This window comes from Urocampus carinirostris, chromosome 16, assembly GCF_059441175.1.
Source record: "Urocampus carinirostris isolate Australia breed hairy pipefish chromosome 16, RoL_Ucar_1.0, whole genome shotgun sequence".
NCBI lineage: Eukaryota > Metazoa > Chordata > Actinopteri > Syngnathiformes > Syngnathidae > Urocampus > Urocampus carinirostris.
The window spans coordinates 2,884,235-2,911,248 of record NC_142364.1 but is presented as its reverse complement, the minus strand read 5'-3'; the positions used below and the strand labels follow the sequence as shown (position 1 = coordinate 2,911,248).

At 40.5% G+C, this 27,014-nt stretch overlaps 1 protein-coding gene across 1 annotated transcript in view; it reads left to right on the top strand.

The window, feature by feature from the left end:
- cntfr (ciliary neurotrophic factor receptor) overlaps positions 1-27,014 on the top strand; it is a 291,539-nt gene that overhangs the window by 235,189 nt on the left and 29,336 nt on the right. The window contains exons 5-7 of the mRNA XM_088319978.1: positions 2,143-2,260; positions 4,883-5,049; positions 13,747-13,910. Coding sequence (XP_088176104.1) covers positions 2,143-2,260; positions 4,883-5,049; positions 13,747-13,910 — 449 coding nt within the window. The remainder of the gene's footprint in view (positions 1-2,142; positions 2,261-4,882; positions 5,050-13,746; positions 13,911-27,014) is intronic.

Below are 27,014 nucleotides of genomic sequence, written 5' to 3'. Positions count from 1 at the left end.
GAGGAATAAGTAATATTTTTCCTTTTCTCCTCCACTGCTATAACAAGAAGCATATTTGGGATACTGGATGTGGATATCGAAGGATACCAAGTGTGAATTGAGCCATGTTTGAGTAATAATAATCGTCATCATTTGAGCGGGAGGAATAAGTAATATTTTTCCTTTTCTCCTCCACTGCTATGACAAGAATCCTATTCGGGATACTGGATGTGGAAATTGAAGGATACCGGGTGTGAATTGAGCCATGTTTAAGTCATAAAAATCTTCATCATTTGCAGGGGGAGGAATAAGTAATATTTTTCCTTTTCTCCTCCACTGCTATGACAAAAATCCTATTTGGGATACTGGATGTGGATATGAAAGGATACCGGGTGTGATTTTAGCCATGTTTGAGTAATAATAATTGTCATCATTTGAGGGGGAGGAATAAGTAATATTTTTCATTTTCTCCTCCACTGCTATGACAAGAATCATATTTGGGTTACTGGATGTGGATATCGAAGGATACCAAGTGTGAATTGAGCCATGTTTGAGTAATAATAATCGTCATCATTTGAGCGGGAGGAATAAGTAATATTTTTCCTTTTCTCCTCCACTGCTATGACAAGAATCCTATTCGGGATACTGGATGTGGAAATTGAAGGATACCGGGTGTGAATTGAGCCATGTTTAAGTCATAAAAATCTTCATCATTTGCAGGGGGAGGAATAAGTAATATTTTTCCTTTTCTCCTCCACTGCTATGACAAAAATCCTATTTGGGATACTGGATGTGGATATGAAAGGATACCGGGTGTGATTTTAGCCATGTTTGAGTAATAATAATTGTCATCATTTGAGGGGGAGGAATAAGTAATATTTTTCATTTTCTCCTCCACTGCTATGACAAGAATCATATTTGGGTTACTGGATGTGGATATCGAAGGATACCAAGTGTGAATTGAGCCATGTTTGAGTAATAATAATCGTCATCATTTGAGCGGGAGGAATAAGTAATATTTTTCCTTTTTTCCTCCACTGCTATGACAAGAATCCTATTCGGGATACTGGATGTGGAAATTGAAGGATACCGGGTGTGAATTGAGCCATGTTTAAGTCATAAAAATCTTCATCATTTGCAGGGGGAGGAATAAGTAATATTTTTCCTTTTCTCCTCCACTGCTATGACAAAAATCCTATTTGGGATACTGGATGTGGATATGAAAGGATACCGGGTGTGATTTTAGCCATGTTTGAGTAATAATAATTGTCATCATTTGAGGGGGAGGAATAAGTAATATTTTTCATTTTCTCCTCCACTGCTATGACAAGAATCATATTTGGGTTACTGGATGTGGAAATCAAAGGATACCGGGTGGGAATGGAGCAATGTTTGAGTAATAATTATCGTCCTTATTTGAGGGGGAGGAATAAGTAATATTTTTCCTTTTCTCCTCCACTGCTATGACAAGAATCCTATTTGGGATACTGGATGTGGAAATCAAAGGATACCGGGTGTGAATTGAGCCATGTTTGAGTAATAATAATCGTCATCATTTGAGGGGGAGGAATAAGTAATATTTTTCCTTTTCTCCTCCACTGCTATGACAAGAATCATATTTGGAAGAATGGATGTGGAAATAGAAGGATACCGGGTGTGAGTTGAGCCATGTTTGAGTAATAATAATCGTCATCATTTGAGGGGGAGGAATAAGTAATATTTTTCATTTTCTCCTCCACTGCTATGACAAGATCATATTTGGGAGAATGGATGTGGAAATAATCAAAGGATACCGGGTGTGAATGTAGCCATGTTTGAGTCATAAAAATCTTCATCATTTGCAGGGGGAGGAATAAGTAATAGTTTTCCTTTTCTCCTCCACTGCTATGACAAAAATCCTATTTGGGATACTGGATGTGGATATCAAAGGATACCGGGTGTGATTTTAGCCATGTTTGAGTAATAATAATTGTCATCATTTGAGGGGGAGGAATAAGTAATATTTTTCATTTTTTCCTCCACTGCTACTAAGAGAATCATATTTAGGATACTGGATGTGGAAATCAAAGGATACAAGTTGTGAAAGGAGCCATGCATGAGGAATAATAATCGTCATCATTTGAGGGGGAGGAATAAGTAATATTTTTCCTTTTTTTTCCGCAGTTTCTCCGCGAGAACCGGTGGTTTCGTGCAGATCCAACACGTACCCCAAAGGCTTCTACTGCAGCTGGCACCAGCAGCACTCCACCTACATTCCCACCACCTTCCAAGTCGACGTTCAGTAAGATATATTACTTTTGCATTTATAATATTATTATGTGCATATACTCTTTTTTTTTAAGAAGTGGTTCAATTCCAACATGATGATAACGTATCTCCAGACATAATCCAGTCAGATTTAGAATAAATGGATAGCTACCAAATACAAATTCTGGACGATCGGTTTAAGTAAGAAAGGATGTAAGAATGGCAGAAAGGTGTAAAAACTGGAAAGGAAGGAGGGCAGGAGGGAGGGATGAAGGAAGGAAGGGAGGAAGGAAGGGGAAGAAGGGAAGAAATGCTGTGAGAAAGAAGGGAGGCGAGAGTGTGAGAAAGAGTAGAGGAAGGAAGGAAGTGAGAAAGAATGGAGGAAGGGAGGAAGGATGTGAGAAAGAATGGAGGAAGGAAGGAAGGATGTGAGGAAGAATGAAGGAAGGTTGTGAGGAAGAATGGAGGAAGGAAGCAAGTGAGGATGAATAGTGGAAGGAAGGAAGCACATAAGAAAGAATGGATGAAGGAAGGAAGTGTGAAAGGATGGAGGTAGGAAGGAAGTGAGAAGGAAGGAAGGAAGGAAAGAAGGAAGGGCGTGAGAAACATGGAGGAAGAGAGGAAAGGACGTGTGAAAGAATAGAGAAAGAGAGGAAAGGATGTGAGAAAGAATGGAGAAAGGAAGGAAGGATGTTAGAAAGAATGGAGGAAGGAAGGAAGGATGTGATAAAGAATGGAGGAAGGAAGGAAGAATGTGAGAAAGAATGGAGAAAGGAAGGAAGGATGTGAGAAAGAATGGAGGAAGGATGTGAGAAAGAATGGAGGAAGGAAGCAAGTGAGGATGAATGGTGGAAGGAAGGAAAGAAGGAAGGAAGGAATCACATAAGAGAGAATGGATGAAGGAAGGAAGTGATAAAGAATGGAGGAAGGAAGGAAGTGGGAAAGAATGGAGAAAGGAAGGGCATGTGAAAGAATGGAGGAGGGGAGAAAGGAAGGGCGTGTGAAAGAATGGAGGAAGGGAGGAAGGAAGGGCGTGTGAAAGAATAGAGGAAGGGAGGAAATGGCGTGTGAAAGAATGGAGAAAGGGAGGAAAGGACGTGTGAAAGAATGGAGGATGGGAGGAAAGGACGTGTGAAAGAATGGAAGAAGGGAGGAAAAGATGTAAGAAAAGATGGAGGAAGGGAGGAAAGGACGTGTGAAAGAATGGAGAAAGGAAGGAAGGATGTGAGAAAGAATGAAGAAAGGAAGGAAGGGTGTGAGAAAGAATGGAGGTAGGACTTGAGAAAGAAGGAAGGGAGGGAGGGAGAAAAAACTAATGAAGGAAAGAAGGGATTAAAATGGAAGGAAGGGCAAAGGAAAGGATGGGGAATGAATGGAAGCAAAAGGATGTAAAAAAATGGAGGAAAGAAAGAATGATGTAAGAAATAATGGAGAAAAGAAGGAAGGAGTTGAGAAAGAATGGAGAGAAAAGGAAAGGATGTAAAAAAGAATGGAGGAAAGAAGGAAGGACGTAAGAAAGAATGGAGGAAAGACAGAGCGACTTAAGAAAGAATGGAGGCAAAGGGTGTAAAAAAGAACAGAGGAAAGAAAGAAGGACGTGGGAAAAATATAGGAAAGAAGGAAGGACGTAAGAAAGAATGGAGAGAAAAGGAAAAAATGTAAAAAAGAATGGAGGAAAGAAGGAACGACTTAAGAAAGAATGGAGGGAAAAGGAAAGGATGTAAAAAAGAATGGAGGAAAGACAGAGCGACTTAAGAGAGAATGGAGGGAAAGGGTGTAAAAAGAACATAGGAAAGAAAGAAGGGCGTAGGAAAAATGTAGGAAAGAAGGAAGGACATAAGAAAGAATAGAGAAAGAAGGAAGGATGTGAGAAAGAATGGAGGAAGGATGTGAGAAAGAATGGAGGAAGGAAGGAGGTGAGAAAGAATGGAGAAAGGAAGGAAAGTACGTGAGAAAACATGAAGAAAGGAAGGAAGGGTGTGAGAAAGAATGGAGGTAGGACTTGAGAAAGAAGGAAGGGAGGGAGGGAGAAGAAAATAATGAAGGAAAGAAGGGATTCAAATGGTGGAAGGAAAGGATGGGGAATGAATGGAAGCAAAAGGATGTAAAAAAATGGAAGAAAGAAAGAATGATGTAAGAAATAATGGAGAAAAGAAGGAAGGACTTTGGAAAGAATGGAGAGAAAAGGAAAGGATGTAAAAAAGAATGGAGGAAAGAATGGAGGAAAGACAGAGCGACTTAAGAAAGAATGAAGGTAGAGGGTATAAAAAAGAACAGAGGAAAGAAAGAAGGACATAGGAAAAATGTAGGAAAGAAGGAAGGACATAAGAAAGAATGGAGAAAAGAAGAAAAGATGTAAAAAAAGAATGGCTGGAAGAAGAAAGAAAGGAAGGAGGGAAGTATTTGAGAAAGGAAGGAAGCGAGGAAGGAAGAAAGCGAGGAAGAAGGAATGGAATTCTCCTTACCTTTCAAGATCTAAAAATAGCTCCAACGACAAGATTCTTCATGACTCACCTACAGAATAGAAATGCGCCCGTCGCGTTGGACTCAAAAACCAAATCTTTTATCCCTTCTTAACCATGACCACTCCATTACAATCAAAAAGACGTTTCCCTGTAAATCACATTGTCCCTCTCGTCTTATTTCCCCACTCTAGACACAACCAGCGCTCCCTAGAGGTGCAAAAAGACGCGGTCCACAAGAACCGGTGCCACGTTCGATTCCCGGAGGTTTTCTCCAGCTTCCCCTATAAAGTCAACGTGACGGCCGTCAGCGCTCTGGGGAAGGCCTCCAGCACCATCTCCTTCGAGGAGTCCAGCATAGGTAGAGAACAAACCATAGACACCCAGAAAAAAAAAAGCAGAGGTTATTAGCTAAGGCCTTAGGAACTGAACTATCATAATTTGTATAGTCCACATCTCACTTTATGGGATTTTGGTTTTTTTATTTCCTTTTTCTGCCTAATCTCCTTCGAGGAGTCCAGCATAGGTAAAGAACAAACCATAGACATCCAGAAAAAAAGCACATGTTATTAGTTTAGTTCCTAATGCCTTAGCTATCATAATTTATATAGTCCACATCTCACTTTATGGGATTTTGGTTGTTTTATTTCCTTTTTCTGTCTAATCTCCTTCAAGGAGTCCAGTAGAGGTAAAGAACAAACCATAGACACCCAGAAAAAAAGCAGAGGTTATTAGCTAAGGCCTTAGGAACTAAACTATCATAATTTATATAGTCCACATCTCACTTTATGGGATTTTGGTTTTTTTATTTCCTTTTTCTGCCTAATCTCCTTCGAGGAGTCCAGCATAGGTAAAGAACAAACCATAGACATCCAGAAAAAAAGCACATGTTATTAGTTTAGTTCCTAATGCCTTAGCTATCATAATTTATATAGTCCACATCTCACTTTATGGGATTTCGGTTGTTTTATTTCCTTTTTCTGCCTAATCTCCTTCGAGGAGTCCAGCATAGGTAAAGAACAAACCATAGACACCCATAAAAAAAGTAAATTTTATTAGCTAAGGCCTTAGGAACTAAACTATCATAATTTATAGAGTCCACTTCTCACCTTATGGTGATTTTGGTTGTTTTATTTCCTTTTTCTGCCTAATCTCCTTCGAGGAGTCCAGCATAGGTAAAGGACAAACCATAGACACCCAGAAAAAAAAGCACATGTTTTTAGCTAAGGCCTTAGGAACTAAACTATCATAATTTGTAGAGTCCACTTCTCACTTTATGAGGATTTTGGTTGTTTTATTTCCTTTTTCTGCCTAATTTCCCTTTTCTGCCTAATCTCCTAAAAATAACTAAACATGTTATTAGTTTAGTTCCTAATGCCTTAGCTATCATTATTTATATTGTCCACATCTCACTTTATGGTGATTTTGTTTCTTGTTTCTTCATATGCCATAGACTGCTATAGATATCAAAGACCGATTTTATCTAGACTGCCATGGAGAGGTATGAGACCTAAAAGATCAATTTTAGCTAAGCTGCCACAGACGACGATTGTCTCCATTTTGGGTAAACTGTCATAGGTGTCTGTCGACGACCACTCGAGCTAGTTTGCCATAGACTGTTATAGACGTCAAAGATCGAGTTCGATGACTCAGTTTGTTTCTTCATATGCCATAGACTGCTATAGACATCAAAGACCGATTTTAGCTAGACTGCCTTAGAAGGATATGAGACCCAAAAGATCAATTTTAGCTAGGCTGCCACAGACTACTATTGACGCCATTTTAGGTAAACTGTCAGAGATGTCTGTCGACGTCCACTCGAGCTAGTTTGCCGTAGACTGTGAAAGACGTCAAAGATCGAGTTCAATGTCTCCGTTTGTTTCTTCACATGCCATAGACTGCTATAGATATCAAAGACCGATTTTAGCTAGACTGCCTTAGAAGGATATGAGACCCAAAAGATCAATTTTAGCTAGGCTGCCACAGATTACTATTGACGCCATTTTAGGTAAACTGTCAGAGATGTCTGTCGACGTCCACTCGAGCTAGTTTGCCGTAGACTGTGAAAGACGTCAAAGATCGAGTTCAATGTCTCTGTTTGTTTCTTCATATACCATAGACTACTGTAGATATCAAAGACCGATTTTAGCTAGACTGCCTTAGAGGGATATGAGACCCAAAAGATCAATTTTAACTAGGCTGCCACAGACGACGATTGACGCCATTTTAGGTAAACTGTCAGAGGTGTCTGTCAACGTCCACTCGAGCTAGTTTGCCGTGGACTGTTATAGATGTCAAAGATCCAGCTCAATGTCTCTGTTTGTTTCTTCATATGCCATAGACTGCTATAGATATCAAAGACCAAGTTTATCTAGACTGCCATAGAGGGATATAAGACCTAAAAGATCAATCTTAGCTAGGCTGCCACAGACGACTATTGACGCCATTTTAGGTAAACTGTCAGAGACGTCTGTCCACTCGAGCTAGTTTGCCGTAGACTGTTATAGACGTCAAAGATCGAGTTCACTGTCTCCGTTTGTTTCTTTATATAGATATCAAAGACCGATTTTAGCTAGACTGCCATAGAGAGATATAAGACCTAAAAGATTAATCTTAGCTAGGCTGCCACGGACGACTATAGACGCCATTTTAGGTAAACTGTCAGAGACATCTGTCGACGTCCACTCGAGCTAGTTTGCCGTAGACTGTTATAGACGTCAAAGATCGAGTTCAATGTCTCCGTTTGTTTCTTCATATAGACTGCTATAGATATCAAAGACCAATTTTAGCTACTCTGCCATAAAGAGATATAAGACCTAAAAGATCAATTTTAGCTAAGCTGCCACAGACAACGATTGACACTATTTTAGCTAAACTTTCAGAGATGTCTGTTGACGTCCACTCGAGCTAGTTTGCCATAGACTGTTATAGACGTCAAAAATCGAGTTTAATGTGTCCGTTTGTTTCTTCATATGCCATAGACTGCTGTAGATATCAAAGACCGATTTTAGCTGGACTGCCATAGAGAGATATAAGACCTAAAAGATTCATTTTAGCTAGGCTGCCACGGACGACTATTGACGCCATTTTAGGTAAACTGTCAGAGATGTCTGTCGACGTCCACTCGAGCTAGTTTGCCGTAGACTGTTGTAGATGTCAAAGATCGAGTTCAATGTCTCCGTTTTTTTCTTTATATAGACTGCTATAGATATCAAAGACCAATTTTAGCTACTCTGCCATAGAGAGATATAAGACATAAAAGATTCATCTTAGCTGTGCTGCCACAGACGACTATTGACGTCATTTTAGGTAAACTGTGAGAGATGTCTGTCGACGTCCACTCGAGCTAGTTTGCCATAGACTGTTATAGACGTCAAAGATCAATGTCCCCGTTTGTTTCTTCATTTAGTATGGCTTACATTAACCTGCTGCCGTCCTGTTTTTTTCTTAGTCTGTAAGGCGCAAGTGCATCGTGTAGCGGTCGTAGCCGACTTATTAACACCCCACTTAGGAAGCGACGCATCGTTTGCAGTTTTCCCGGATTCGGCCGCCGCCTCATTAAGCTTCTTCGCCTTCCGCTGCCGGTGATAAATTTGCCTGATTTTGCGCGTTCGGGCTTTAGCGGCGACACCTTTCCACTGCTTTTGCTAATGCGACCGACGTATGACTTTCAAGTCTTTTTGTCTGTTTTCCTGCTTTGCCTTTCTGTTTCTGGACGTCTGCAATGTGATTAAAAACGGGTTTTCGATCTTATCCGTCTCGGGTCGTTTCTGTTTATCGGTTCTGGGACCAGGCTACGTGTGTTTGTCATGTTTATATCGTAGGCTGTCTTTTATCAAGGTCTGTGTTCGTATATTTAACTATCGGTAGTGTTGGGAATTAAATATCAAAATGTACCGTTTACCAAATTGTTCGAATGAGTTATCTGACTCCATTAACAGAACACGACCTACATTCATCCAACAATTAGGCGCGCTTGTTTTTTGAGAGAAAATGACCATTTCCACACAGCGACGGATGTTTATTATTCCTAACTACTAGATCTAAGCGCAAACAGGAGACGGCCGCCGTCCGAGTTGCCCAGGATCATTTATACGTTTCAACAAACAAATCAAAGACATCCCACTATTCCCCATTTGGCTATGTGTCATCTGCAGCTAACTTTAGCTTTCTCTTATTGGTTATCTTCTCCCCACAAGATTGCGTCTCGGCTCCTCCCATAGGAGTGCCAAGCAGTTGTTTGCGCGCCTTGAGGTCAGGCTTCCCGTAACAACGCCTGTTGTCCTGCGTCAGCAAATCCACGAGTCCTGTTATCAAAATTTCCTCAACAAAATATTATGCATTTCGAACAGCCTGCCCTGGCATTGAACTAAAGCCCGGCCAGTGAATATCTTTATTGCATTAAACTAAATCAATCGTATAAATAAAATCCTTTATAGTCAAATGTATAAAATCCTTTAGTAGTTCTGTGCATTGTTTATTCATAAATTCTAGGAAAATTAAACCATTGTCGTTTATTTTACAAAAACATTTTCTTCCCAAGGGAATCTAAATTTCGAAAATCTGCCCTGAATGCTTCTTTTTAATTTGAATGACTTCTGGTTTTTATGCAAACGAGTTGTACACATAACCCAGCAAGCCCATGCCAATTGATCAGGAATGTTCAGAAGTGGGAGATGAATGGTGTATTTGCCCAAGACACACCACAGGAATGGTACCCCTACCAGGCGTGTGGTCAAGGGATCCACCCACCCACCACTATTTTAATCTATTTAATCTATGGTCTTCATTTACATAGGACTTTTCAAGTCTCTTAAGATCTCCCCAAGCTCTTTACAATGTGCTTCACACTCAATACCAATAGCAGTTTTTCAGGGGCATTAGGGAATCGAACCTGCGACTTCTTAATCCCAATATAAGCGCTTTACCGCTACCACGCGTGTGGTTAAGGGATACACCCGCCACTATTCATTTAAATGGATAAAAAAGATATTTTGCATATCAAAACAAAGCAATGCCCATGCCAATGTGTTTCTTTGTTATGCAAATGAGCCCAGTCACACAGGAATGTGAGGAATGTGAGGAATATGAGCATTAATGTTTATTGCTTACTCATTAGCATGATTAGAACGAATCATTTGCATATCATAACAAAACCATGCCCATGTCAATATGTTTCTTGGTTATGCAGATTAGTTCTGTTACTCAGAAATGTCAGGAATGTGAGGAATATGAACATTAATTTTTATTGCTTACTCATGAGCATGAATAGACTGAATCATTTGCATATCAAAACACAGCAATGCCCATGCCAATGTGTTTCTTTGTTATGCAAATGAGCCCAGTCACACAGGAATGTCAGGAATGTGAGGAATATGAGCATTAATGTTTATTGCTTACTCATTAGCATGATTAGAACGAATCATTTGCATATCATAACAAAACCATGCCCATGTCAATATGTTTCTTGGTTATGCAGATTAGTTCTGTTACTCAGGAATGTCAGGAATGTGAGGAATATGAACATTAATTTTTATTGCTTACTCATGGGCATGTATAGACTAAATCATTTGCATATCATAACAAAACTATGCCCATGTCAATGTATTTCTTGGTTATGCAATGATTCCTGTCACTCAGGAATGTCAGGAATATGAGGAATGTGAACAGCGGTTTAATTGATTGCTCATTAGCATGCATAGAACGAATAATGCATATTAAAATCAAAACCATTACCATGCCCATGTGTTTGTTTGTTAAACAAATGAGTCCTGTCACACAGAAATGTCAGGAATGTGAGGAAATTCTATTGATTACTCATTAGCATGAATAGACTGAATCATTTGCATATCATAACAAAACTATGCCCATGTCAATGTATTTCTTTGTTATGCAAATGAGCCCCAATGTCAGGAATGTGAGGAATGTGAACAGTCATTTTTATTGATTACTCATTAACATGCATAGAACAAATAATGAATATTAAAATTAAAACCATTCCTATGCCAATGTGTTTCTTGGTTATGCAAATGAGCCCCGTCACTCAGGAATGTCAGGAATGTGAGGAATGTGAACAGTCATTTTATTGATTAATCATTAGCATGAATAGGACGAAACATTTGCATATCATAATGAAACCATGCCCATGTAAATGTGTTTCTTGGTTATGCAAATGAATCCCGTCACTCAGGAATGTCAGGAATATGAGGAATGTGAACAGCGATTTTATTGATTACTCGTTAGCATGCATAAAACAAATAACGCAAATTAAAATCAAAACCATTTCTATGCCAATGTGTGTCTTGCTTATGCAAATGAGCCCCGTCACACAGGAATGTCAGGAATGTGAGGAATGTGAACAGTCATTTTATCGAATAATCATTAGCATGAATAGGACGAAACATTTGCATATCATAATGAAACCATGCCCATGTCAATGTGTTTCTTGGTTATGCATATGAGTACCATCACTCAGGAATGTCAGGAATATAAGGAATGTGAACAGCAATTTTATTACTCATTAGCATGTATAGAACAAATAATGCATATTAAAATCAAAACTATTCCAACCAATGTGTTTCTCCGTTATGCAAATGAGTCCCGTCAATCTCAGGAATGTGAGGAATATAAACTTTTTCATGTTTCTTACTCATTGGCTTACAAAGAACAAATCATCTGCATATGAAGAGAAAGCCACGCCCACACCAACGTTTTTCTTTGTTATGCAAAAGATTCCATCACTTAGATATGCCAGGAATGTGAGGGATTTAAACAGTTTTATTTATCTCCCTTAGCATATAGGAGATCCTTAGTATATTACAACATGGCCACGCCCATATCACGCCCATGTCACGCCCATGTCACGCCCATGTCAATTTTTTCTTGGCTATGCAAATGAGTCCCGTCATTCAGGAATGTCAGGAATATGAGGAATGTGAACAGCGGTTTTATTGATTACTCATTAGCGTGCATAAAACAAATAACACGTAGTAAAATCAAACCATTTCTATGCTAATGTGTTTCTTTGTTATGCAAATAAGTCCTGTCACTTGGGAATGTCAGGAATGTGAGGAATGTGAACAGTATTTTTTATTGATTACTCATTAGCGTGCATAAAACAATTAATGCATATTAAAATCAAACCATTTCTATGTCAATGTGTTTCTTGGTTATGCAAATGAGTCCTGTCACTCGGGAATGTCAGGAATGTGAGGAATGGAAATAGTATTTTTATTGATTACTCATTAGCATAAATAGCACGAATCATTTGCATATCATAACAAAACCACGCCCATATCACGCCCATGCCAATCTGTGTCTTTGCTATGCAAATGGGGTCTCACTCACGAATGCGAGGAATGTAAATCCTATTTTATTACTCATTATCATGAATATAACCACTATTTTTTTAAAACAATGAAAAGCATTAGCATGAATAACACATATAATTTACATAAACATACATTAAACATTAGCATAACAAGGAAACTAATGTACACAAGTCATTTGCATATCAACCTGTATATTAAGATAATAAAAGAAACTCATAAACGTATGATTTGCATAACAAAGGGCCATATTTGCATAAATATGTTACATTTGCATTATAAATGACTTATTTGCATAAATGTGTCACCACAATAGGGTATTAACAACCCCTATTTGCATAACAAATTGGACTCACCAGCAGAGACGAATGAGTCCATTTGCATATCAAATGCCACACCTATTTGCAGGACATGGGTGTGGTAGGATCATTTGCATAACAAAAATATAGGTTCATTTGCATAACAAAAATATAGGTTCGTTTGCATAACAATTGGGTCATGTGCATAATGGTATTCACGGGGGGGGGGGGGGGGTAAATTTGACAATAAGGATCAAATTTGCATGACAACATGACAAATTGGCATACCGTGGGAATTATTTTTATGTGGGCGTGGCTTCTCATTTGTATAGTTAGCAGGTTAATTTGCATACCAAATGCCACACCTGTTTGCAGAACATGGGTGTGGTAGGATCATTTGTGCATAATGGTTAATTAGGTATTCACGGGGGGGGGGAGCATTTGTCAATCAAAGGATCAAATTTGCATGACAAATTGGCATACCGTGGGAATTATTTTTGTGTGGGCGTGGCTTCTCATTTGAATAGTTATGCGGGTTAATTTGCATATCAAACGCCACACCTATTTGCAGAACATGGGTGTGGTAGGATCATTTGCATAACAAAAGTGTAGGTTCGTTTGCATAACAATTGGGCCATGTGCATAATGGTTAATTAAGTATTCACGGGGGGGGGGTAAATTTGACAATAAGGATCAAATTTGCATGACAACATGACAAATTGGCATACCGTGGGAATTATTTTTATGTGGGCGTGGCTTCTCATTTGTATAGTTAGCAGGTTAATTTGCATACCAAATGCCACACCTGTTTGCAGAACATGGGTGTGGTAGGATCATTTGTGCATAATGGTTAATTAGGTATTCACGGGGGGGGGGAGCATTTGTCAATCAAAGGATCAAATTTGCATGACAAATTGGCATACAGTGGGAATTATTTTTGTGTGGGCGTGGCATCTCATTTGTATAGTTATGAGGGTTAATTTGCATATCAAATGCCACACCTATTTGCAGAACATGGGTGTGGTAGGATCATTTGCCTAACAAAAATATAGGTTCATTTGCATAACAGTTGGTTCATGTGTATAATGGTTCATTAAGTATTCACGGCGGGGGGAGCATTCGTCAATCAAAGGATCAAATTTGCATGCAGTGGGAATAATTTTTGTGTGGGCGTGGCATCTCATTTGTGCTTTTGTATAATTATGCAGGTTAATTTGCATATCAAATGACTTTTTTTGACGATTACATTTATACACAAAAGCCAATTTGCATCAAAAATAAAAGATATTAGCCCGAAAATGGCCTATTCATCGAGATTTTGACAGAATTACGACACTCTTCTTCTCTGTGGCTTCCTTACTCGAGACTGCCACCCCTGGCTCAAAACGGGACTGCGTCTGTGGTCTATTCACGCTGGGTTTCTTTTGGCAGTCAAACCGGACCCCCCGGAGAAGGTGACGGCGACCCCGATCCGTTACAACGCCCGGCGGTTGGAGGTTTCCTGGCAGAGTCCCGCCACTTGGCCCGATATCGACAACTTCCCGCTCAAATACTTCCTTCGCTATCGTCCTCTCATCAAGGAGCAGTGGCAGCACGTAAGCTAGCGTTTTTATACTACAAACTATCGTCGTGTCCATTTTTCTTGGCTCGACTTGTAATGTCTTACTACAACCACCAAGACATTGACGTCGTGAAAAATAGTCGAAAAATCAGCAAGCCATGAATGGCATATTTATCCTATCCGTTTTTCTTGGCTCCTCTAGTCATGTCTTATCTCCTAAGCTGCCAAAACACTGATGTCAATAACCGGGAATGAAAAAAGAACAATAGACAAAAAAATAAATAATCGACAAACTATAAACAGGCTAAATATTTTACAAAAAAATTCCATCTTATATTTATCCATCCATTTTTCTTGGCTCGTCTCGTAGTGTCTTACTACAACTACCAAGACATTGGCGTCGTGAATAATAGTCGAAAAATCAGCAAGCTATGAATGGCATATTTATCATATCCGTTTTTCTTGGCTCGACTTGTAGTGTCTTACTACAACTACCAAGACATTGACGTCGTGGAAAATAGTCGAAAAATCAGCAAGCTATGAATGGCATATTTATCATATCCGTTTTTCTTGGCTCTTCTAGTCATGTCTTAACTCCTTAGCTGCCAAGACATTGATGTCAATAATCGCGAATGAAAAAAGAACAATAGACAAAAAAATAAATAATCGACAAACTATAAACAGGCTAAATATTTTACCCAAAAAATTCCATCTTATATTTATCCATCCATTTTTCTTGGCTCGTCTCGTAGTGTCTTACTACAACTACCAAGACATTGGCGTCTAATACAAAAGTGTCCGATCTCATTTTTATCCTATCCGTTTTTTCTTGGCTCCTCTAGTCATGTCTTAACTCCTGAGCTGACAAGACACTGATGTCAATTACCGTGAATGAAAAAATAACAATAATAATAACAAATAATCGACAAGCTATAAACAGGCTAAATATTTTACCCAAAAAATTCCATCTTATATTTATCCATCCATTTTTCTTGGCTCGTCTCGTAGTGTCTTACTACAACTACCAAGACATTGGCGTCTAATACAAAAGTGTCCGATCTCATTTTTATCCCATCCGTTTTTCTTGGCTCCTCTAGTCATGTCTTAACTCCTAAGCTGCCAAGACATTGATGTCAATGATTGTGAATGAAAAAAGAATAATAATCGACAGGCTGAATATTCCATCTTATATTTATCATATCCATTTTTCTTAGCTCCTCTTTTCATGTCTTCACTCCTTTTCTGACAAGATATTGATGTTTATAACAGTCGGCATGATTTTATGGACAAAAAGAAGAAAATAACTTTTGTCTTATAATATTGAACGCATCCATTTTTCTGGGCTCGTTTGTGATGTCTTGACTTCCTTACTGTCATTTATACCTAGGAGTTCAATAAAAACAAACAAAAAACGGCAAGCTATGAATATTTGACAAAGGTTTCTTTCCTTTCTTCCCTTATTCCTTTTTTTCCCACCTATCTTCCCTTGTTTCTTCCTTCCTTTCTTCCCTCATTCCTTCCTTTCTTTCTTCCCTCGTTCCTTTCTTTTTTTCGTTCTTTGTTTCTTTTTGCTTCAATCCTTCCTTTCTTCCCTTGTTCCATTCTTCCCTTATTCCTTCTTTCCTTCCTATCTTCCCTTGTTTCTTCCTTCCTTTCTTCCCTCATTCCTTCCTTTCTTCCCTTGTTCCTTTCTTCCCTCATTCCTTCTTTCCTTCCTATCTTCCCTTCTTTCTTCCTTCTTTTCTTCCCTCATTCCTTCCTTTCTTTCTTCCCTCATTCCTTTCTTTTTTTCGTTCTTTGTTTCTTTTTGCTTCAATCCTTCCTTTCTTCCCTTGTTCCATTCTTCCCTTATTCCTTCTTTCCTTCCTATCTTCCCTTGTTTCTTCCTTCCTTTCTTCCCTCATTCCTTCCTTTCTTCCCTTGTTCCTTTCTTCCCTCATTCCTTCTTTCCTTCCTATCTTCCCTTCTTTCTTCCTTCTTTTCTTCCCTCATTCCTTCCTTTCTTTCTTCCCTCATTCCTTTCTTTTTTTCGTTCTTTGTTTCTTTTTGCTTCAATCCTTCCTTTCTTCCCTTGTTCCATTCTTCCCTTATTCCTTCTTTCCTTCCTATCTTCCCTTGTTTCTTCCTTCCTTTCTTCCCTCATTCCTTCCTTTCTTCCTTCCTTCCTTTCTTCCCTTATTCCTTTTTTCCCACCTATCTTCCCTTGTTTCTTCCTTCCTTTCTTCCCTCATTCCTTCCTTTCTTTCTTCCCTCGTTCCTTTCTTTTTTTCGTTATTTGTTTCTTTTTGCTTCAATCCTTCCTTTCTTCCCTTGTTCCATTCTTCCCTTATTCCTTCTTTCCTTCCTATCTTCCCTTGTTTCTTCCTTCCTTTCTTCCCTCATTCCTTCCTTTCTTCCCTTGTTCCTTTCTTCCCTTATTCCTTTTTTTCCCACCTATCTTCCCTTGTTTCTTCCTTCCTTTCTTCCCTCATTCCTTCCTTTCTTTCTTCCCTCGTTCCTTTCTTTTTTTCGTTCTTTGTTTCTTTTTGCTTCAATCCTTCCTTTCTTCCCTTGTTCCATTCTTCCCTTATTCCTTCTTTCCTTCCTATCTTCCCTTGTTTCTTCCTTCCTTTCTTCCCTCATTCCTTCCTTTCTTCCCTTGTTCCTTTCTTCCCTCATTCCTTCTTTCCTTCCTATCTTCCCTTCTTTCTTCCTTCTTTTCTTCCCTCATTCCTTCCTTTCTTTCTTCCCTCATTCCTTTCTTTTTTTCGTTCTTTGTTTCTTTTTGCTTCAATCCTTCCTTTCTTCCCTTGTTCCATTCTTCCCTTATTCCTTCTTTCCTTCCTATCTTCCCTTGTTTCTTCCTTCCTTTCTTCCCTCATTCCTTCCTTTCTTCCCTTGTTCCTTTCTTCCCTCATTCCTTCTTTCCTTCCTATCTTCCCTTCTTTCTTCCTTCTTTTCTTCCCTCATTCCTTCCTTTCTTTCTTCCCTCATTCCTTTCTTTTTTTCGTTCTTTGTTTCTTTTTGCTTCAATCCTTCCTTTCTTCCCTTGTTCCATTCTTCCCTTATTCCTTCTTTCCTTCCTATCTTCCCTTGTTTCTTCCTTCCTTTCTTCCCTCATTCCTTCCTTTCTTCCTTCCTTCCTTTCTTCCCTTATTCCTTTTTTCCCACCTATCTTCCCTTGTTTCTTCCTTCCTTTCTTCCCTCATTCCTTCCTTTCTTTCTTCCCTCGTTCCTTTCTTTTTTTCGTTATTTGTTTCTTTTTGCTTCAATCCTTCCTTTCTTCCCTTGTTCCATTCTTCCCTTATTCCTTCTTTCCTTCCTATCTTCCCTTGTTTCTTCCTTCCTTTCTTCCCTCATTCCTTCCTTTCTTCCCTTGTTCCTTTCTTCCCTTATTCCTTTTTTTCCCACCTATCTTCCCTTGTTTCTTCCTTCCTTTCTTCCCTCATTCCTTCCTTTCTTTCTTCCCTCGTTCCTTTCTTTTTTTCGTTCTTTGTTTCTTTTTGCTTCAATCCTTCCTTTCTTCCCTTGTTCCATTCTTCCCTTATTCCTTCTTTCCTTCCTATCTTCCCTTGTTTCTTCCTTCCTTTCTTCCCTCATTCCTTCCTTTCTTCCCTTGTTCCTTTCTTCCCTCATTCCTTCTTTCCTTCCTATCTTCCCTTCTTTCTTCCTTCTTTTCTTCCCTCATTCCTTCCTTTCTTTCTTCCCTCATTCCTTTCTTTTTTTCGTTCTTTGTTTCTTTTTGCTTCAATCCTTCCTTTCTTCCCTTGTTCCATTCTTCCCTTATTCCTTCTTTCCTTCCTATCTTCCCTTGTTTCTTCCTTCCTTTCTTCCCTCATTCCTTCCTTTCTTCCCTTGTTCCTTTCTTCCCTCATTCCTTCTTTCCTTCCTATCTTCCCTTCTTTCTTCCTTCTTTTCTTCCCTCATTCCTTCCTTTCTTTCTTCCCTCATTCCTTTCTTTTTTTCGTTCTTTGTTTCTTTTTGCTTCAATCCTTCCTTTCTTCCCTTGTTCCATTCTTCCCTTATTCCTTCTTTCCTTCCTATCTTCCCTTGTTTCTTCCTTCCTTTCTTCCCTCATTCCTTCCTTTCTTCCTTCCTTCCTTTCTTCCCTTATTCCTTTTTTCCCACCTATCTTCCCTTGTTTCTTCCTTCCTTTCTTCCCTCATTCCTTCCTTTCTTTCTTCCCTCGTTCCTTTCTTTTTTTCGTTATTTGTTTCTTTTTGCTTCAATCCTTCCTTTCTTCCCTTGTTCCATTCTTCCCTTATTCCTTCTTTCCTTCCTATCTTCCCTTGTTTCTTCCTTCCTTTCTTCCCTCATTCCTTCCTTTCTTCCCTTGTTCCTTTCTTCCCTTATTCCTTTTTTTCCCACCTATCTTCCCTTGTTTCTTCCTTCCTTTCTTCCCTCATTCCTTCCTTTCTTTCTTCCCTCGTTCCTTTCTTTTTTTCGTTCTTTGTTTCTTTTTGCTTCAATCCTTCCTTTCTTCCCTTGTTCCATTCTTCCCTTATTCCTTCTTTCCTTCCTATCTTCCCTTGTTTCTTCCTTCCTTTCTTCCCTCATTCCTTCCTTTCTTCCCTTGTTCCTTTCTTCCCTCATTCCTTCTTTCCTTCCTATCTTCCCTTCTTTCTTCCTTCTTTTCTTCCCTCATTCCTTCCTTTCTTTCTTCCCTCATTCCTTTCTTTTTTTCGTTCTTTGTTTCTTTTTGCTTCAATCCTTCCTTTCTTCCCTTGTTCCATTCTTCCCTTATTCCTTCTTTCCTTCCTATCTTCCCTTCTTTCTTCCTTCTTTTCTTCCCTCATTCCTTCCTTTCTTTCTTCCCTCATTCCTTTCTTTGTTTCCTTTTGCTTCCTTCCTGCCCTTCTTTCTTCTTTCCTTCCTTTGTTTTTTTTTCTTTCTTTGTTTCTCTTTGCTTCCATCCTGCCTTTCTTCCTTCTTTCCTTCCTTCTTCCCTTGTTCCCCCATTCCTTCCTTTCCTCATTCCTTCTTTCCTTCCTATCTCTCCTTGTTCCTTCCTTCCTATCTTCCCTTGTTCCTTCCTTCCTTCCTTTCTTCCCTCATTACTTTCCTTTCTTTGTTTTTTTCTTTGTTTCTTTTTGCTTCCTTCCTTCTTGGCTTCCTTCTTTCCTTTCTGTCTTTGTTTTTTTTTCTTTGTTTTTCTATGCTTCATTCCTGCCTTCATTCCTTCTTTCCTTTCTTCCCTCATTCCTTCCTTCCTTTCTTTCCTCATTCCTTCCTTTCTTTCTTCCCTCATTCCTTTCTTTGTTTTCTTTCTTTCTTTGTTTCTTTTTGCTTCCTTCCTGCCTTTCTTCCTTCCTGTCTTCCCTTGTTTCTTCCTTCCGTTCTTCCCTCATTCCTTCCTATCTTACCTTGTTTCTTCCTTCCTTTCTTCCTTCCTTCCTTCTCATTCACTCCCTCATTTCTTCTCCTTTCCCTCCATTTCTACATGCTTCTGTTTTATGTCCTTCCTCCAAAATTTCCAGAAAATGTCACTGCCCTTGTTTCTTTCGGAACAATAAATTTTTGGGTAACTAACGAGTAAATTGAGTAAACCTCCCAAAATGTCAAAATGATGTATTAGGTTTTTTTTCTTATTTACTAGCCAGTCTGCGTATTCTTTTATCAGCAAATTTGTAAACGTGCCTCCGTTTTTACTCGTACCTCACTAGTTAGGAACTTCTTTTCAGTCGGCTGGATGCGCATGAAATGTTCAGTGAATCCGGCGCCCATTCCCACCACTTTCGTCGCTGAGCGGAGCTCAAATTTCCGAGCCATTGAACGCAACGGAGCATTCGGCGTGATGAGAACAATTTCACATTGCTCAGTCCTCTCTTTGGTCATGAAAGCGCATCTGCTGGATTTCCCTTTGGGGGAGCCACCGAGTCCAGTGGACTGAACACTCGGGAGGGTCGAGATGGCGAGAAGCAAACGCTGCACACAATTGCAGATTTATTGTTTTTATTGTCTGCTTCTATCTTCGGTGTTCACTTTGGATGACTTTCTATCCTATGGTTATGGGTTTTAACGCACAAAAATGCGTTTATTCGAGGAATCAACTCCTTGCCCTGAAGAATTCATTTGGATGCAGAGCTGGAGCTAGCTAAGCAGCTAGCGGCGTTATAAGTCCTTGGTAGCGTCCGTAATCATGGGAAATGTGAACTCTCTACCAAATAAGACAGACGAACTGGCTGTACTAGTGAAAAACATCGAAGCAGTTTGCTGTGTTTTACGGAAACGTGGCTCACGTCTAGCATCCTGGACGCTAACGTGGAGCTACCCGGCTTCAGCGCTGTTCGGGCAAAGAGAGACACAAAAGCCTGCGGGAAGCGGAGAGGAGGTGGACTCGCTATCTACGTAAACACGAGGCGGTGTAACCCTGGGCACAAAGATTTCTATCTGCTGCAGGGACGTCGAACTTTTGGACTAGCGTGTGACGTCATTCACTCCGCTGTTGCTAAACTACAACACAGCACCCCGAGGCCATCCTGTTAATCTCTTAACAACAAAAGGATACTGCTGGAAGTGTGAATTTCCCTACGGGGATGAATAAAGTATCCTTCTATCTATCTATCTATCTATCTATCTATCTATCTCTATCTATCTATCTATCTGGACATCTATCTAGACATCTATCTATCTATCTAGACATCTATCTATCTATCTATCTCTATCTATCTATCTCTATCTATCTCTATATCTATCTAGACATCTATCTATCTACCTAGACATCTATCTATCTAGACATCTATCTATCTATCTATCTATCTATCTAGCTAGACATCTATCTATCTATCTAGCTAGACATCTATCTATCTATCTCTATCTATCTATCTAGATATCTATCTAGCTAGACATCTATCTATCTATCTATCTAGACATCTATCTATCTATCTCTATCTATCTATCTAGACATCTATCTATCCACCTAGACATCTATCTATCTAGACATCTATCTATCTATCTATCTATCTAAACATCTATCTATCTATCTACCTAGACATCTATCTATCTAGACATCTATCTATCTAGACATCTATCTCCAGCTATCTATCTAGACATCTATCTATCTATCTATCTCTATCTAGACATCTAGACATCTATCTATCTATCTATCTATCTATCTATCTATCTACCTAGACATCTATCTATCTAAACATCTATCTATCTATCTACCTAGACATCTATCTATCTAGACATCTATCTCTATCTATCTATCTAGACATCTATCTGTCTATCCATCTATCTCTCTATCTAGACATCTAGACATCTATCTATCTAGACATCTATCTATCGATCGATCTATCTCTCTATCTCCCTATCTATCTCTATCTATCTATCTATCTATCTATCTATCTATGTAGACATCTATCTCGGCATCTATCTCGGCATCTATCTAGACATCTATCTAGGCATCTGTCTAGACATCTATCTATCTAGACATCTATCCCTCTATCTACCTATCTCTATCTAGACATCTAGACATCTATCTCCCTATCTCTATCTAGACATCTAGACATCTATCTAGACATCTATCTAGACATCTATCTATCTATCTAGACATCTATCTATCTATCTATCTATCTATCTATCTATCTATCTATCTATCTAGACATCTATCTAGACATCTATCTAGACATCTAAACATCTACCTTGACATCTAGACATATATCTATCTAGACGTCCATCTATCTAGACATTTATCTATCTAACTAGTCATCTAACTCCATATCTGAACTTTGTACCTTGAATATGACTTGGTCTTCAGACGATTGCTCGGACTTACTACTTTGGTCAGCCTACTTTAGTCGGCATCCAGCTTTTCCTTGAACCTGTTATGGTTGCCATGGCGCCCAATTGACCCAGCCCGTGGCGCCAGCTGCAGCTCATTGAGAGATTGGCTTTCCGTCTATTTAAGCTCAGTGCTCTCACTCATCCTTGGTCAGTCCGTCAACGAACCTCTGCCCCCCAAGACGTGGGTTCTGACTCGGTTTTGCTGTTGGATTTTCGTGTCCAGTATTGTTCCCGTTTATTTTGTCCTGTTTAATTTCGGTTTCCGGTTTCCGTTCCTGTCTAGTTTGTCCTGTTTAATTTTGATAAACTGTTTTGTTATCAATCCTGTCTGTCCCGTACTGTCCGGTATCGACCCCATCTGTCCGATATCAACTCGGGCAATTGGAATCGGTCTTGTCATTCTCTGGCTTCCTGTCTTTCCACGCCAGACCAGCTGCCTAACATGCGTGACTCCCCATTTCCCGTAAAATTGGGTCCTGATTCTGTTCTGATTCCTGACACGAGATGTTTTAAACTGTTTTTGGACTTTTTATTTATCCTGTTCCTGTCCGGTATTGTTCCCATTTATTTGTCCTGTTTAATATTGGTTTCCAGTTTCATTCCTGTCTAGTTCGTCCTGTTTAATTTTGATATTCTGTTTTGATATCAATCCTGTCTGTCCCGTCCTGTCCGGTATCGACCCCATCTGTCCGATATGTACTCGGGCAATTGGAATCAGTCTCATCCGCCTCTGGCTTCCTGTCTTTCCACGCCAGACCGCTTTCTAACGTGCGTGACTCCCCATTTGCCGTAAAATAAAAGGCTTGTGAGACAAATGTCCTGCGTTTGGGTTCTGATCCTGTTCCGGTTCTTGACAGAACCCGGCTCCAGCTTGGACCTACTTGGCTCTGTTCCTGACTTTTTGACTTGCCCTTGGACTTTTGTGACTCAAACTTGTCTTTAGACTTTTGTAACTCGCCGGAACCAGATGGACAGACAGGAACGAAGACATTATTTTCTGTCCTCCATTTCAAGTTTTCATTTCATTACATTTCCCATCACTCTCCCAGACACGGCTTCTTTCCTCCCCCGTTTTCCTTACAGATACCGTGTCTCCCCCCTCGGCTATCACCTTGTCATCCATCCGTCCAGCTATCTAAGCATCCGTCCCTCCGGGCATTCATCCGTATCTATGATAAATGTCTAGACCTTGATTGGACCAAAACATCCCATCAGGAAAGCGTCAGGAACACCTCGTTTATCAGGACCCACGACGCTATCGCGTTGCCGTCGTCCCGGTTTCGCTCTGCATCAGGAATACGTCATAAAAACAGTTTTTTTTTTCTGCTTTCATCAAGCATTTGTGTTTTTTAACCCATGCTATCATCCATCTAGCGTCTTTGTGGCTACTCTGATAAAAGAGAGACTCGAGAAAGCAAAAAATCATATGTGGACGAGCGGGAAATTGTTTTTATAAATCATATTTGGCATTACAGGGGCGATGTACAGTGTCACGGACCAGGAACGGAAACGGGACCCAATTGCGTTTGTTTACTCGGTTTTATTTAGAAGGAGAAACGGGCTTGCACCCACGATCCGGTGATCGTCAGTCACAGGTAGCAGTTAGCAGGGACGCAGAAGTGGCACTTCCTGTGTCGAGAACGAGGAAAAAACAGGTCGATGGCCGGGACGGAGGAGCAAAAATGTAAACGGGTTCGGAAAACAGGTCGGTACCGGGAATCAGACAGGAAACAGGGCAGGATAGAGTCAGGAGTCACAAAAGCTTGCCTAGCGTGTAGCGTAGGGTGGCGAACGATCTGACGAATGTTGTCAGGAAGGCGGGGGTTTAAAAAGAGTCCCACAGCCAATCAGGGTCCGTGGCTGTTGGAGCAAACAGGCCAGACTCAGATGCCCCGCATCAGGAATCATGACACAAATCCAGAAGCCTACTTCAAGCTAAACTAGCTGGATTCATCCGGAGCAGCTGAAAAGAGTCAATAACTGAAGTTGGTCAGAGCTGGTATTCGTGGTTAACTCCAGCAGCTCGCGGGAAACGCTGCCGAAAATGTCAAATTGCATGAGCTAACCAGAATTTACGCAGAGCAGCTAAAAAAATGTAGCTAAGTGGCTAACGTGAGTGGCTAGAGAAGGAATAAAAATAACTGTAACTGGTCGATGGTCGGGACGGAGGAGCAAAAACGTAAAACGGGTTCAGAAAAGAGGTTGGCAACGGGAATCAGACAGAAAACAGGGCAGGATGGAGTCAGGAGTCACAAAAGCTTGCCTAGCGTGTAGCTGAGGTTCGCAGATGAACTGGCAACTGTTGACAGGAAGGGGAGGGTTTAAAAACAGGTCGATGGCCAGGACGGAGGAGCAAAAACGTAAAACCGGTTCAGAAAAGAGGTTGGCAATGGGAATCAGACAGAAAACAGGGCAGGATGGGGTCAGGAGTCACAAAAGCTTGCCTAGCGTGTAGCTGACGTTCGCAGACGAACTGACAAATGTTGACAGGAAGGGGAGGGTTTAAAAACAGGTCGATGGCCAGGACGGAGGAGCAAAACCGTAAAACGGGTTCAGAAAAGAGGTTGGCAACGGGAATCAGACAGAAAACAGGGCAGGGTTGAGTCAGGAGTCACAAAGCTTGCCTAGCGTGTAGCTGAGGTTCACAGACGAACTGACAAATGTTGACAGGAAGGGGAGGATTTAAAAACAGGTCGATGGCCAGGACAGAGGAGCAAAAACGTAAAACAGGTTCAGAAAAGAGGTTGGCAATGGGAATCAGACAGAAAACAGGGCAGGTTTGAGTCAGTAGTCACAACAGCTTGCCTAGCGTGTAGCGTAGGTTCGCAAACGATCTGACGAATGTTGTCAGGAAGGCGGGGGTTTAAAAAGAGTCCAACAGCCAATCAGGGTCTGTGGCTGTTGGAGCAAACAGGCCAGACTCAGATGCCCCGCATCAGGAATCATGACACGAAATCCAGAAGCCTACTTCCAGCTAAATTAGCTGGATTCAACCGGAGCAGCTGAAAAGAGTCAATAACTGAAGTTGGTCAGAGCTGGTATTCGTGGTTAACTCCAGCAGCTCGCGGGAAACGCTACCGAAAATGTCAAATTGCATGAGCTAACCAGAATTTACGCAGAGCAGCTAAAAAAATGTAGCTAAGTGGCTAACGTGAGTGGCTAGAGAAGGAATAAAAATAACTGTAACTGGTCGATAGTCGGGACGGAGGAGCAAAAACGTAAAACGGGTTCAGAAAAGAGGTTGGCAACGGGAATTAGACAGAAAACAGGGCAGGATGGGGTCAGGAGTCACAAAAGCTTGCCTAGCGTGTAGCTGAGGTTCGCAAACGAACTGACAAAAGTTGACAGGAAGGGGAGGATTTAAAAACAGGTCGATGGCCAGGACAGAGGAGCAAAAACATAAAACGGGTTCAGAAAAGAGGTTGGCAATGGGAATCAGACAGAAAACAGGGCAGGATTCAGTCAGGAGTCACAAAAGCTTGCGTAACGTGTAGCTGAGGTTTGCAGACGAACTGACAAATGTTGACAAAAATGCGAGGGTTTAAAAAGAGGTCAGCAGCCAATCAACGTATTCTCTACCGTGTAGTGAAAACATTTTAGGGCTGGGACTTTAGTCCTAGGGGTCTATCCTAGTATAGAGGTAAGATCGGGCCTAAAAAAAATCCATCGATCCATCCATCCATCCATTATCTGCACCGCTTATCCTCAGTAGGGTCGTGGGGGGGCTGGAGCCCATCCAAGCCATTGTCAGGCATCGGGCAGGGAACATCCTGAACTGGTTGCCGGCCAGTCTCAGGGCACACAGACTAAGACAACTCACCTAGGGACAATTTGGTTAGGCCAATCAACCTGACATGCATGTTTTTGGAATGTGGGAGGAAACCGGAGTACACGGAGGAAACCCACGCAAGAACAGGGAGAACATGCAAACTCCAAACAGGAGGTTTGATCTCAGAACTGTGCCGCACACGCGCTAACCACCGTAATAAAACCCAAGCTTGACTAATTTACTCGTTGGAAGCAAACCCAAATTTTCATGTTATTTGTGAGGACTCGGGAGGAGGAAGAGTGGTTTTAATCTCACCTCCTATTTTTACCTCTAACATTCTCCCTTTATAGTCTTTGACCTCAATCTTGGAGAACCACGCGGGACTCCAACCGATTCTAATCGTGACAAAAGAACTAGCTTGATCAAAAGGTTGTAACAGTCCTCCGTGCACGGTTCTGGCAAGCCGGGTCAGAACTCCGATATTCTTTTTTTTCCGCCGGAGGGTTTAGCGCCCTCTTGGAGTAATTGCCGCCCGGGCCGTTCTGGGGAGCTTCAAACGGAGAGAAAAACGCCATCCGGCAGCGTTTGTGCGGGAAAATAGAGGCTGTCAGTCAACGTAATGAGAGCTAGCTTGCCGGCGTTAGCGAGCTAGTGGAAGTGCCGGATAATTGGCTTTCCTTTCCAGGACAACAGACATGCTCGGCCGATTAGATCTGACCGCGGACGTCCATTTTCTTTCGCTCTGCTTTCCGTCTTTGTTTGACTTTCTGGGCTCGTTCACTTTATTAGCTGCCTTTTCTTATCTTTATTTTATTTTTTTTGTTTATCTTATCGCTTATCACTAATTTCTTGAAAAGGTTTCATGAAAATTTGCATAATTTAACACTGAGTTTCAGTGTAAAGGCGTTAGCTTTGGTAGCTAACGAACATGACCACAATGCTAGCAATTAGCCATAGTTTCTTGAAAATGGCACTAGCAGCTTAGTTATTTCACATTGAGTGTTAAAGTGAGGCTAACAGCTAAAGCAAAGCTAACCACCAAAGTGATGCTCTTCGGAAGCTAACGACCATGACCACACAATGCTAGCATTAGCAAGAGTAGTTGAAGTTTGTGAAAATGGCATTAGCATGTTAGTTATTTCACATTGAGTGTTAAGGTGAGGCTAACCGCTAAAGCGCAGCTAGCCACCAAAGAGATGCTCTTTGTTAATGCCACTAGCGACTGTTAGCAAAAACCTTACTTGTTTCGATAATTTCAATATGAATCAAATTCGAAAACTTAAATGATTTAACAATGAGTTTTAGCGTAAAGGCGTTAGCTTTGGCAGCTAACGAACATGACCACAATGCTAGCAATTAGCCATAGTTTCTTGAAAATGGCACTAGCAGCTTAGTTATTTCACATTGAGTGTTAAAGTGAGGCTAACAGCTAAAGCAAAGCTAACCACCAAAGCGATGCTCTTTTGAAGCTAACGGCCATTAACACAATGCTAGCATTAGCAAGAGTAGTTGAAGTTTGTGAAAATGGCATTAGCATGTTAGTTATTTCACATTGAGTGTTAAAGTGAGGCTAACAGCTAAAGCAAAGCTAACCACCAAAGCGAT